Source organism: Pelmatolapia mariae, linkage group LG20, assembly GCF_036321145.2.
Source record: "Pelmatolapia mariae isolate MD_Pm_ZW linkage group LG20, Pm_UMD_F_2, whole genome shotgun sequence".
NCBI lineage: Eukaryota > Metazoa > Chordata > Actinopteri > Cichliformes > Cichlidae > Pelmatolapia > Pelmatolapia mariae.
The window spans coordinates 9,650,583-9,662,856 of record NC_086244.1 but is presented as its reverse complement, the minus strand read 5'-3'; the positions used below and the strand labels follow the sequence as shown (position 1 = coordinate 9,662,856).

Here is a 12,274-nt window from a genome sequence, read left to right as displayed (position 1 = left end):
TAAGTGAATCTGAACAAGCGCAGTATTTTACCCTTTGAGTCAAAGACATTCTCAAGACCTAGAAATACATTTCAGGCCAAGAGCTGTAAAACTGAAGCTATTATTGACTTAGCATAATTATCATGCTTTCTGAGGTTATTAAGCAATTAGTATTTAGTAATCTAGAGTGGGGGTCGGTTCTCACCTTCAGGCCACATGTCTGACACCCCTGGTCTGGAGGGAACTCACATTAAGTATGACAAGAATAGGACAAACAGTTCACACATACACACACAACTGAAAGTTCTCAATAATGCCTTTAAAGGCATCTCACAAGAGCTGGCCCCAGAGGTCATTTCCAGATCTTGCAGTCTATAGAATCACCGGACTTCACCTCAAGTGACATCGTGCTACATACATTAGCGGGTAGACTGCTCCCAGTGGCCCATCATCTCACACTTCAGATGCAGTGAAGTGGAAATTTAAGCTAGAAAAGTCTCATGTTCCGCGTTGGAGGTCTTTTTTTTTTTTTTTTATTGAGTAGAAACATCTTGAGACAAGGCGTGATATATATATAAAAAAATAAAACCTGGAAAATATTCTGTTAATTTCTCTTTATTCATGTACCTGCATCACCTACTTCCAATTCTGAAGCTGCTTTTCCACTTAAACATTGTAAGGGAAGAAAATTTATAATCCAGCTTACTAAGAATTGTCATAAACTATTGTGACAGTAGAGATGGCAGTTAAGTATATTAGTAATTAGTTCAGGAAGCAAAAGAAGCAGAAACTGAAGCAAACCTGTCAAACCCACTTGTGCAAAGGCTAAAACAAATTCTCCACTTAGTCTTTATGTCAACAGCAGTCTTTAAGCTTGTGGGTGTCATGCAAATATTTGCAACAGCAACCACACGCCTAGCCTAATCTCCTGTGGTGTTAATTGCTGAGCATCAACTGAACCCTGCTTGTTTGGGCCCCACATCTCTGTTATATAGCTCTTCCACACATTGTGCACTAAAAACAATTATCTTGACTAATTAAACCCTCGTTACACATTTGGCCCATTCACTCCAACCCCATATTTTAAGCACCAGCACACACGCATAACAATCCTTTATAACGATGTCCTTTCCACTGCTTTTCCTTCTCACTAGAAAAACGAGGATGAGAGAGCCTGGCTTTGACACATGTCCACATACCATCGCTCACCAGCATCGTCACTCCTAATGCATCTGTGAACGAGCAGCAGAGGACAAAAGGGATCAACCCAACAGAGCCAATGAGAGAGTGACCACCATGACCTCATGGGTCAGCTGGGAGCCAGGAATGAAAAGACTCCAAGCGACCCCCGCCCAACAAACGCTCACACACCCCAACACCCAGCGAGCCTTTGGACAACTGAAGCCGCCATGGGAATATGGTAGTGTGGAAGAGTAGGAATCAGCATTCGCCTGCAGGAGCTGAAAGAAAGCGGTTGTGTTTGGAATTCTGGGTCATGCCTTTCTCTGCACATTCCTCACTATTCTCGCAACAATAAACTGTGTCAGAGCAGATACAACAGCTTCCATTCTGGATATCTCACACCACAAAAAAAGCCTAAAGCATCCCAAGCCGCACGCTAACCTCCAGAACTCGGCTGATAACATTCTTAAACGGTGGAAGAGTTGTGAAATTATAAAGGCTTACTATATTTAAAAGCATCACATGGAGCAGAGCACATCTCCACCAGGGGAAATTACAGATTGTGTGTACACTCGGGGTCTTGGCACTAATTTAAGCTTGGCAGCTACAATTCCCACAAACAGTTGTGGCTTGGGGAGGAAAATAGCTTTTCAAGCAAGTTCTGCACAAAATAATACGCATATAATCATCAGCCACAGGTTTTATTTTTGGGAACCGTGACCTCGAGTAGAGAAGATAAAATATGATCAGCCTGAGTCATCTGAAGTCATTATCAAAGTTGTTTCTTACAAAATGTTCTGCAACGCAATTACAATGATCATTGGTGTTTTATTCAGCTGTCAAAATTAAACTTGTGCATGCAGTACAAACTGGGACATCCTTCATTCTGAACATAAACTGAACATGCAAAAATAAATAAATAACTTAGAACAAACAAAAGAAAAAAACAACTTATGTACAGCCATAAAACACTGAATGCTACTGAATGTAGCTAAATGTCCATTGGTCTACCCATTTAAACAGGAAGAGGTGCAACTACAGAACCAATACACTTTGGTCTTACATTCTTCACTCTTTGGGGCTGCTTGCTGTTTTCTTTGGCACTTTAGTTTGGCAGTAATTATTACTTTAAGTCTTTAGTTCTGCTCTCTGTGAACAGTTCGCCGCTCACAGTTTGCTCTCCTCCTCCTCCAGTGGTCGGTTCAAGCCGGGGATGAATTTGAGGAGGCGTCTGCGGAAGCTTTTCTGTTTGGGCTTCCTCTGCAGCGTGCCTCCCTGCTTCTCCCCCGGAACGGACGACGATGACGACGACGAAGATCCTTTGACGTAGCTGCGAGTACTGGCGCTGCGGGTCAGCTGCGTCTTGGGCGTTGAAAAGAACTCGCTGGTTGGCCGGAGGCGCTGCAGCTTCGGTAACTGTTCTTTCTTTTTTTCTGCACTGTCAGAGTCCACGCTGCCATCCGCCTGATATATGCAGGTTTGGTAGAGAGGGTCATCCTCGGTGGCCGTGCTGAGAAAGCTGGCGCTGCTGCTGGTGCTGCCTGTGCAGTGCAGGGCTCTCTGAAGCGCAGGGCTAGGAGCGCCGAGGCTGCCGTACACACCGGCTGACTCCAGGGACTCATACAAGGCAGCGTCACTCATTACTATACCTGCGGTGAAGAAGGGCAGCGTGAGGACATGGGAAACTGACCAATTGTAAAGAAAGCATGAATGATAAATGAAAAACACCGCTTTAATTTTCTGTGAGTCTTGTTTGCTTCATTTTGCACAAGCGACCACCCGACTATAGCAACGAGCTGTTTGTTTTCTACTATGTAATCAGGACTTCCTGCAAAGCAGCAGTCATACACATCCTGATTCTCTCCCCCTCAAGGAGGTAATGTGATTGGTACAGTTTGTTATCAGGATGACATAAAATGTTCTGGATACATGTACATGAACTTGTTTTTAATTAATTTATGGTTTGTTTTTTACATTTGGGATTTAGTGTGACCTAGAATTTGACTACATTTTGGAATCTTGTCTGGATGTGGAAAAAGTACTAATAAAGTAGAATAGAAGAATGCAAACTCTGTATGCATGTACGAGTTGAGCTGCACAAGGCCAAAAATCACCTACCATGAACAAGGCGCTGCTCCTGCACCATCAGTGAGCGATATTCATCCCATTTCTCATGAAGCGTTTGCTAAAAGACAACACAAGATATTGGAATTGATTACAAGAGGAAAACAAAACAAAACACAACATACATACAGGAAATCCAGCACCCTCATATGCAACCTTTAAAAGCAATAAAGCTAGATCATCTGAGTCCACACCACAGGTGTACTAAACTAAAAAAAAAATAATAATAATAAAAATAAAAATCCGGTGCCAGTTTAGATCAGTGCTTGAGCAGGCAACCAAGTGGCCTTCACTCATTTCACTTCTTTTTTTTTTTTTTTTTAATCTTTTCATAAATGAGTCAACAACCACGTCACATTTATTTACACATTAACATTTACTTCATCTTGTGCGTCAAACGTGGCGTGTTCAGCAGCAGGTTGCCGTGTTTTAAAATGTTGGTTTATTCTCTCACAAGGCAGCTGTGTCGCTGAGGATTAGAAAAAGGACAGCTGCTGTAATCTTGGGGGAAAGCTCGCTCACTTAAGGCCACTTCACAGGCAGCTCGAGTCAAGAATGTGTGCAGCCATCAGTGGGCCTGCTGCACAAACTGCTAATGTAACAGGTGGCGGTGCTGCTGGAGGGACAGGTGTGGAGGGAGGGAGGTGTGGTGTCTATATCCAGCATGTAACTTAATGTTTAAGCGGGTGCGCGTGTGTGAGAGGCTGCTGGACGCTCATCCGTTCTGACTCACCACTGACAAACAGTGAAAAACTCACCTTTAGATACTGCAGCCGGGCCTCTAGTTCGGCTTTTCGAATTGAGTCACTGTAAACCGTCTCCAGCCTTTAAACGAAAAACCAGAAGGCAGTAGAGTTAACAGGCGTAGCAGGAAGCACATAAAAACTACAAGGGCAGAAAACAGTGATTTAAAAAAATAAATAAATAAAACTTGACCATATGAAAGGCTCTTTTCATAAAGTTAGCAACAGGAACGGGTTTGGTTTACAAGCAAGGGGGGAGAACAAGAAACACACAGTTTCCACTTAAGTGCCGCAAATCTGTTCAAATAACATGAGCGAGAGAACATACAGAGCTCGTTTTCACTCTAACAGCTTTTACTGACTTGAACTGTAAGTATAATTTGATGATGTCAGTCTGTAAAGTGTGTCTACACTGGCGCTCTGATGCGGTTCGCCTCACTTCTTCTGCATCAGCTCAGAGAATCTTACACCATGCTAACTTTCCTTTTAATCTTTTACAAGCAGAGAAGGGGGTTGAAGAAGACTGTGTGGTTCAAATTAAAAACTCCCACTCAGCACACCGACAGATAAGGACTCTAAACGGCGAGGTGCCAGATAATAAAGCTGAGGCAGACAAATTATTCTAAGAGAGTTAAACGAGTACAATACGGAAGGATTTAAGAAGTTAACCTCAATTATTTTTCAAGTTTTTCCTGGACTCCAAAAACAGAAATAGCATCTTCTGATTGTTTTCCTATCCTACTGAACATTTATGCAAGTGACAATAAAAGCAAACTGGCACGTTTCATGCCACTGCAAATGTTTACCATCTGCATTGTTAATGAAAAACTGTAACTAACATCTTTCATGTTACCTTAACAGAATTCAGGATGTACCGCCTCTCTGATGTTAATCTCAAAACCAAAACGGCACTTTTGTGAGAAATTATTCTCATCTTTCCTGATTTGGCCCTCTGTTAGCTTTCAAACTTATTTGGTTTCTGTTCCCATGTGAAACACATTCACTTTTGTTTTTTAAGTTAGAGAGGTGAACCATGAAGTGAGCATCCTGTCAGCTCTATCAACCGTTAAGCCACCGCGATGAGCTGAGCATACTTATTAACAAATTCTGAGGAAAGTGTTTTGAAGCCACTGTTGTTGGGTTTTGTGAGTCTGTGTACCTGAGTGAGTTCCCACTGGCTCTGATGAGCTGAACGATTTCCTTGTGTCGAAACCCCTCCACGGTGGCCTCGTTCACACTTGCGATGGTATCCCCTGCACAAACAAATATACAAACATGTATGTTAGCCAGCCGCGCCTCACGAAGCAGCCAGATGAGGCACGCTTCTGAATGAAACCTCAACACATGTGCAAGACAAATGTGGGAGGACTAGTTCGCGTCTTCGTGGCATATGGCTCGTCACAGGACCGCAGAAAAGCGTTTATTTGGCATTAAACCGTTTACATCTGGGTAGCTGTAAAGTCGCGTATGTCACAAAGTTCTACTTCAGTTTCATCAAAGCAGGAAAAGATGTGGCGTGGATACTCATGTGACAGCATCTTTTGTGAGATTTTAGCCTACTTTGACCTTTCAAAAAAAAGGAAAAAAAAAAATCCCCACTGCGATGAAGTCATTGTGTTCACAGCAAGACGGAGAGTGGGGGGGACAATGGAGCGAGTATGCAAGGAATTTAGGAAGTGAAACTAAAGTGACAGAAAGAAAATAGGCGGTAAGAGCAGCAGCACATAATCTCCTTCCCTCTTTTTTTGACATAATGGAAACATAACACTGGGTGTGGACAGCTTGTGACTGACCAATCACAAGTTTCAAAGAGTGAGACATTTCACAGTTCACTTGAAAAAATATTTTCTTGTCTTTCCCCAGTCCTCTTAAACACAAAATATGAATGCACTTAATGGTTTAATTAATTAGTTATAACACATTAGCCGTTTGTAATTTTGACTTCTTTTTCTCATTTTTTTAATTCATTTTATTTTGCTTTTTAAAAAGGAAGCCAGACATTAAAAATATCACTTCCTTCAAAGTTAATTTGCTTTTGTGTCATTTGCCACGCTGGTGAGGAGTAGTCGATCACCAGCTTGTTTGTTGACTGGGAAAAATGAGTAGGGATACAGTCTTGTTTGTGCTTCCCTAAACAACAAACAGAAACTCACGAGTGCTTATGTTGACGCACGTTACACAAGCGTCAGCTGGCACACAACGACCTGAACCGAAGCCTCGTGTCACGCTCGCTTCCCCTCGAGTCTATTTCAAGTTTTTCTCCAGGTTATTTTAGGCTTAAATACAGCTCAGATAAAAAGAGGAAAACATACAGAAGGGGGAAGTTTGCTTACCAACTTTAAGTCCTGCTTGCTGAGCCGGGCTGTCATTGTGGACCTTACACACAAACGTACACATCTCTACAGAGTTTTGGTCCTGATGGTGAAGACCGTAAGTCTGAAGGAGACAGAAAAATCACACTGAATAAAAGGACCTCGCACACACACACACAAAAAACTTTCCCAGGCTAGGTGCCGTCTTATACGTGTTGTAAAAGAATGTGGCAATGCTGAAAAGCCACTGAATAACCGGCAGAGGAAGTCATGACAGACAATGCAGGAAAGAAGATATCACTGAACACGCGGAGATGTGACGCAAAGAAGCAAATGAGGTTTTCTTCCTCTTGTCTGATGAAACATGCCCGGTTGATGCGCGACACTTAAGTTATTTTAATGCCCCGCTCATCACAGATTACAAATCAACTACTATACAGCACTAAATGTCAAAAGGAAGTACTGTAATAATAATTTGGAAAGCTACAGCTATAAAGATAATAAAACACAAAAAGACAAATTACAGTTGTAAAAACTCTTACTGTTCTATCATCACATGACCAATTTCATAACCAGTTGTTGGGTTTTATTAACTGCTACAAGTGAAAAGTGACAAGATTGGCAAAAAAAAAAAGTAATATCAAAAAGTAATTGCTGTAAACTACTCAAGGGTAATAAATGTCCTCTATAACAAGTACTATTTACTTTTGAAAACTTCAATCTGACTCCAGGATATTGGGTTGTATTTGCTACTTTAACCTAGCCACATGACGTGAGCATTACTTAAACTCAAAGGCCAAATATTTTGTTGTTCTGGCAACCGTTTTTGTAACTTCCATACATATTTGCATGCTCTTCCTCGTTTCTGTCACCACAGCTCCTCTACAGAAGGTCAGGCCACTGCAGAACATAGATAGACTTCCCCTAGTAGCAAAACTGTTAGTCAGCATGCTGCTGCTGAACGAGCTTCTACCTTACAAAGAAAACCAATTTCCAGCTGAGAGAAAAAAGAAAACGAAGCATCTCATAAAATAAAATTCAAGTTATAAAGGCTATCTGCTCCCGAATTCAGCCTGACAGATTGTATCCTATTCAAATCAGCCTGAGCCTGCTGCTCGTTTCTTTCTCACGCAACCATGCAAATATTGTTTCAAATGCAAATATCACACTGATGTGCTCGATCCTCGGCTCCCAGTATTAACAGAGCAGACAGCGAGAGAAAAAAAAAAACAAAACAAAAATTTGTCTTTCTCTGTCTCTTTCTCTGAGTAGCATCAAACTTGTCCTCATGATCTCACTTCCTTCTGGTCAGGAAGGGTGGGAACGTGCAGCAAAAATCCAGAAATAAAACAATATAGTTATATCGCTTCCTCAAAGAAGTACTTCAGTCCAAGAAGTCTAAAAAGACCGCCAAAGCACGATAATGTGAAGATGTACTCACACGCTTTAATCATTTAGCAAACTATTTAAAGAATGAGGTCTGAGCAACAGAGCCGATATTGTGAGGTAGGGAGCTTCAGGGCACATGAGCGAGATCAGAGACAAACTGAGGTCAAAAGTGAAAAGTTTCTGTCTGCTGAGCAGGGCAGAGCGGGGCAGGTATTACATGGAAGGCATGTGAATAAACCACACTGCTCAAAATACAGATGCTAGGAGAAAAAGTAAAAATAAACATCTCCACAGTCATGGGATTAACATCAACGGGTTTATTGATGTATTGACTGATGTGTGACCTTTCCTACACAGAACAGGATGTACAAGCTTCTGTCACTTAGGTTTTATCATGTGTGAACAGAGATCGTGGCGGATCGTGAAAGTGTACTCGAGAAGTTCAGAAATCCACTCCAACCCCCCAAATATCACTCCCAAACTTACCTGAATCTCAAAACCAAATGCCTCCTCTTCTTTTTTCTCCAGGACCACCACTTTCCTAAAATAAAATGATAAAAGGAACATTTTGTCACTGTTAACAGGTCAAACTCTTCTCTGGGTTTGCTGCAGCCAGCGCTGCTTCTTTTATGTTTTTAAAGGTAGCGGTGCAGAGACCAAGTGATGGTGTAAGAGTCAGGTCGGTCTAACAGTTGATGCCTACTTCTTTTTAGTCTTAAAGGAGGTATTCACCTTCTGATTCAGTTGTAGAATCAAGAAAAATAAAAAGGGTAACCGGTACAAACAATCTCAATAAACAATGGGCAAACAAGGGGGGGGGGGGGTTGTCAAGGGTGTACCCAATTATAGCTGGAATCAGCTCCAGCAACTCCACGACCCTGAATGGGACATTTAGTTATGACAATGAGCGGATGAATGTGTTTTATTCTACAATTTGGACAAAATAGGACATTTATAGATGTTGCCTTGAACACTAGGATATAGTTAAGGAGAAGTTTTCACTGTTTCCAATACAGCAGAGGCATAAATGTCCTTTCCTTTTTTAAATTTGATGGGGGTTACATGAACCACAATCACAGTTTTTTAGTTTTATCTCTAAACTCGTAGTCTTCAAAGCCAGTAGTTGCTTTAGTTTCTGTAATTTATGCAATGGTGTATGCTTATATTAGACATGGTCAGTTTGAAAGGATAAGGTCAGGGTATGACACTGTATGATGTTAAAGAGCGGGGATATCCCTTAGAGGCTTATATCACCTTTCTGTCAATAAAGGTTGACAAACAGTGTGTGGAATTTTTTTTCCGACTTCTTAAATTGAAGCAGGTCAGATAAAGTTAGAACCACAAGATCGAAGTGGGGGAAGGGACCGTGAAGTAGGCTGCCCAGAATGAGATAAACTATGGTGCAAATCTATTCTAGCACAGTCCAATAATAAAAGTATGGCTTATGGTTTTAGAGGTTTTATAGATCGTTCGAACATAGCTTAACGATGTTTATTCTGACTCATCCATAAAACAGCCTTTTATGTACATCAAACACAAAATTCAAGAGGAAGGAGGAGTGAAAGTCAGCAAGAGGTTAATGTCTGTGTTTTTCTGCATCCTTAACTAAACTGCATAACAAAACAATGCCACTGGCTGCACAGGACTTCCTCTGTATGCAGGAGCATGTGGACGTCACATGCAGACGTACAGTAACAGTACAACGGCCTGTTGGAGTGAGGCTCAACGAGGCGCAATGAATATTTATAATCTCCCTTAACAATGGCTTTAATCAGTGATCCCCCTGTTTGAACGACTGCCATTCACTCTGATACGAGGCTGCTCGCCCTGAATCATTTTTCTGAGGAAGATACCACCGTGAAAGAATTCATGTGAAGGCACAGTAAGAGGGAAAAAATTAAAAAGTCCAAAGAGAAATATCAGAGAAAGATGAGGGATGTTGTACCTTTGTGGTTCTGGCGTCTGCGTAAGGGGTTTCCACTTCTGTAAGCCGCCACCCTGCAAGGAGAAAACGAAACAAGATGTGAAGCATGTCACACACCTGCGTAGCTTCAAGTTTACTCACGAGGATTTCCCCCCCCCGGGCATTTCCTAGGCACACCTACTGAGCACATCAGCGATCAGCAGCCAGTCCATCCAGTCGTCTCGAATAATGAGCCAAGAGTGTTTTGGTATTCTTAAGCTACTTAACCAGCATACCAGCATAGAGATATTGTTGACGAAACCAGAAATGCGTGACTGCTGCTCTGTTTACTCATTACATCAAAACAAGAGTTGCACGCATACCTACAAGCATAACAGCAAATTGGCTGCCTTCAGGCACAAGCTGTCAACCAATCTAAAAACTGCAGCGCTGTTTACACCAAGTGCAGTCTATTAAAAGAAGCAAATAAGACACAGAGGTGAGCACCGAGCACAATAACAGCATTGAGAGAAAAGCCAACTCACCAGCAGGAGCAGTTCAGGTCCCTGCCCCACCTAACTGTGTAAATAAGGCAGGTATCTGTCCAGAAGGCTCCACTAAAATCACTTGAATCAATCCACCTCTGTTCCAGCTCAATCATTTTCAATCCCGCTCCAATGAAAGGCTTCTTTGTGCTACAGTCTCTCCGGGTAGTAAAATGTTGCTTTCTTTATGTCCCAACACTTACAGAATTGACCCAGAGGAGTCTCAATGAGTGCATTTATTCCCAAATACCCAGAGAGACCAACAGGGGTGGCTCGAGCAGGATCTCCATCCCAGAGTGTACACAATGCTGTGTTGTAACCCGTCGCTCTAGCGTATGTGTGTGGGTTTAACTGTGCCTCAGTCACAACGGGACACTGTGAAAGGAGTTTTTCCAACTGATGTGCTCTTTGGGCAGAAAACTCCAAAGCAAGTTGAGTAACAGAATTCACTTAAATCAGCTTCATGAGAGGAAAATAAAAGCGACTGATGCAGTAGCCAAACAAATTTACAGTATAAACACTAAGCATTACGCAACATGGACTAAAGGATGAGGGCTGTCTGAAACCGTTCCTCAAATCCAGACTAATATGTAGGCCACGGGTTAAAATCATTTCCTCTGAAATAAGAAGACTCGGGGCCAATTTATAACCAATCAGATCACGATCAGCCACAACATTCAAACCACGGCAGGTGATGTGAATAACAATGATCACACTGATCCTCATACTGACCCACCCCCACCTACCTGCCCCAAAGTCAACGTCTGTCCCTAACTGCAAAACGGCTCAGGGAAGGAAGGAGGAAGAAGACAAACAGCCCGAAGGGAAAGATCCGGGCAGGTGATCTGCATGCTGTGACTGACTGCTGTAAGTTTTAAACAAATAAGCACGTCCCTCCAGACTGTAGCGCATCCTGTAGCTCTGATGCAACTTACTGTTAAAATGACTACAGTGACAAACTTTCTATGAATCATCAAATGCAAATTTGCTTTTGTAACAATCTACCTGTTCTCATCTAAAACTCTTATCAGTCATGAGTTTCAGAAAAATGTGTTTAATCTTAGAGATCACTTTCATCTAGATAAAGATTTTAAGGTAGGATGATAATTTCAGGTATAAAGAACATGGGCGAAGTCTGTTTCATACAACATAAGATTTAGAGCCTGGGTGGGCACCCTTGCCCCTAGATGGGCTGCTATAAGATGTCCTGTGTGGCGCCGACCAGCCACTCACTGGATACAATAACCTGATAACCCTTTTAATAAGCTTACACAGTCTCTGCTTAAATAATAAATAATAAAAGGACTAATAGGAAACATACAGAAATTACTGTGTAAGCTTATTACACTTAAGCAAATGATTTTTGCCTTGAAAGTTGAAAAAGCACTGAACAAATTTAATAAAACTTTAATGAGTTTACCTGCCAAAAAATAAACTTTTGCAGGTACATTCAGCTAATAAACTTTTAACAGGAACAGTAGCAATACCTTTTTGTAGTTTCTGGGCAGCGTCCCCCCCGAGTAAGCCAGGGTCTTGTAGTTGTAAACCTCCGAGGAGTTGCTCGGTGTGTCCATAGTCCTGCAGCTGTCCGACTTTGACGAAGGGAAATAAATGTCGTCTTGAGATGCGGGACCGCTGTCCGGTCCGTTGGAGTTCACCTTCTTCAGCCTCCTGAACGTCATTGTTGTTGAAAATGAAAACTGAAAAAAGTAAAAATAACTTTCTTGGTGTCCTCCCACAGAGTCTGAAACCTGCCGAGGGAGATGCTGACCGAGTTTGGAGCTTCAGCGTGGAGTCAACTACAATTTCTCTTGTTTCCTTTGAATAGTTTGGAGGCGGGGACTGTTTTGAGGAACACAAATGAGTGCCAATAGCGACAGAGACTTGCCTCCTCCGCGGTGCCTTCAAGTGCACCTCGGATCTTTTCTGTTTCGTATTGAAACAACAGCAAACAGTGTTCATCAAGACAAAAATAAATAAATGCCATTAGTTTCTTACCTGAAAGAAAGAAAGTCGAAAGAAAATCAACCAGTAGGTAAAAAATGTAATCCAAAAATTCCAGACAAGAAGACGGAGCTTCCGCTTATTTACTTTTTA

The 12,274-nt window shown here is 41.9% G+C and overlaps 1 protein-coding gene across 1 annotated transcript; it reads right to left on the bottom strand.

Moving 5' to 3' along the window:
* Positions 1 to 581: 581 nt before the first annotated feature.
* tamalin (trafficking regulator and scaffold protein tamalin) lies at positions 582 to 11,958 on the bottom strand. Its single transcript, XM_063464103.1, has 8 exons — positions 11,665 to 11,958; positions 9,675 to 9,727; positions 8,216 to 8,270; positions 6,362 to 6,464; positions 5,188 to 5,281; positions 4,044 to 4,110; positions 3,280 to 3,346; positions 582 to 2,810 (listed from the first exon to the last, which is right to left on the bottom strand). The coding sequence occupies exons 1-8, from the start codon at positions 11,857 to 11,859 to the stop codon at positions 2,329 to 2,331; spliced, it is 1,116 nt and encodes a 371-aa protein (XP_063320173.1). The 5' UTR covers positions 11,860 to 11,958; the 3' UTR covers positions 582 to 2,328.
* Between the last annotated feature and the right edge of the window lie 316 nt (positions 11,959 to 12,274).

Bases quoted from the DNA above. Each gene is read 5' to 3' on its own strand.
- tamalin (XM_063464103.1), bottom strand. From the start codon at position 11,859: ATGACGTTCAGGAGGCTGAAGAAGGTGAACTCCAACGGACCGGACAGC. The intron at 3,347-4,043 runs GTGAGTTTTTCA...GTTGTCTTTTAG, and splicing joins CCCGGCTGCAGTATCTAAAG to CAAACGCTTCATGAGAAATG. The intron at 2,811-3,279 runs GTAGGTGATTTT...TCTTCACCGCAG, and splicing joins GGAGCAGCGCCTTGTTCATG to GTATAGTAATGAGTGACGCT.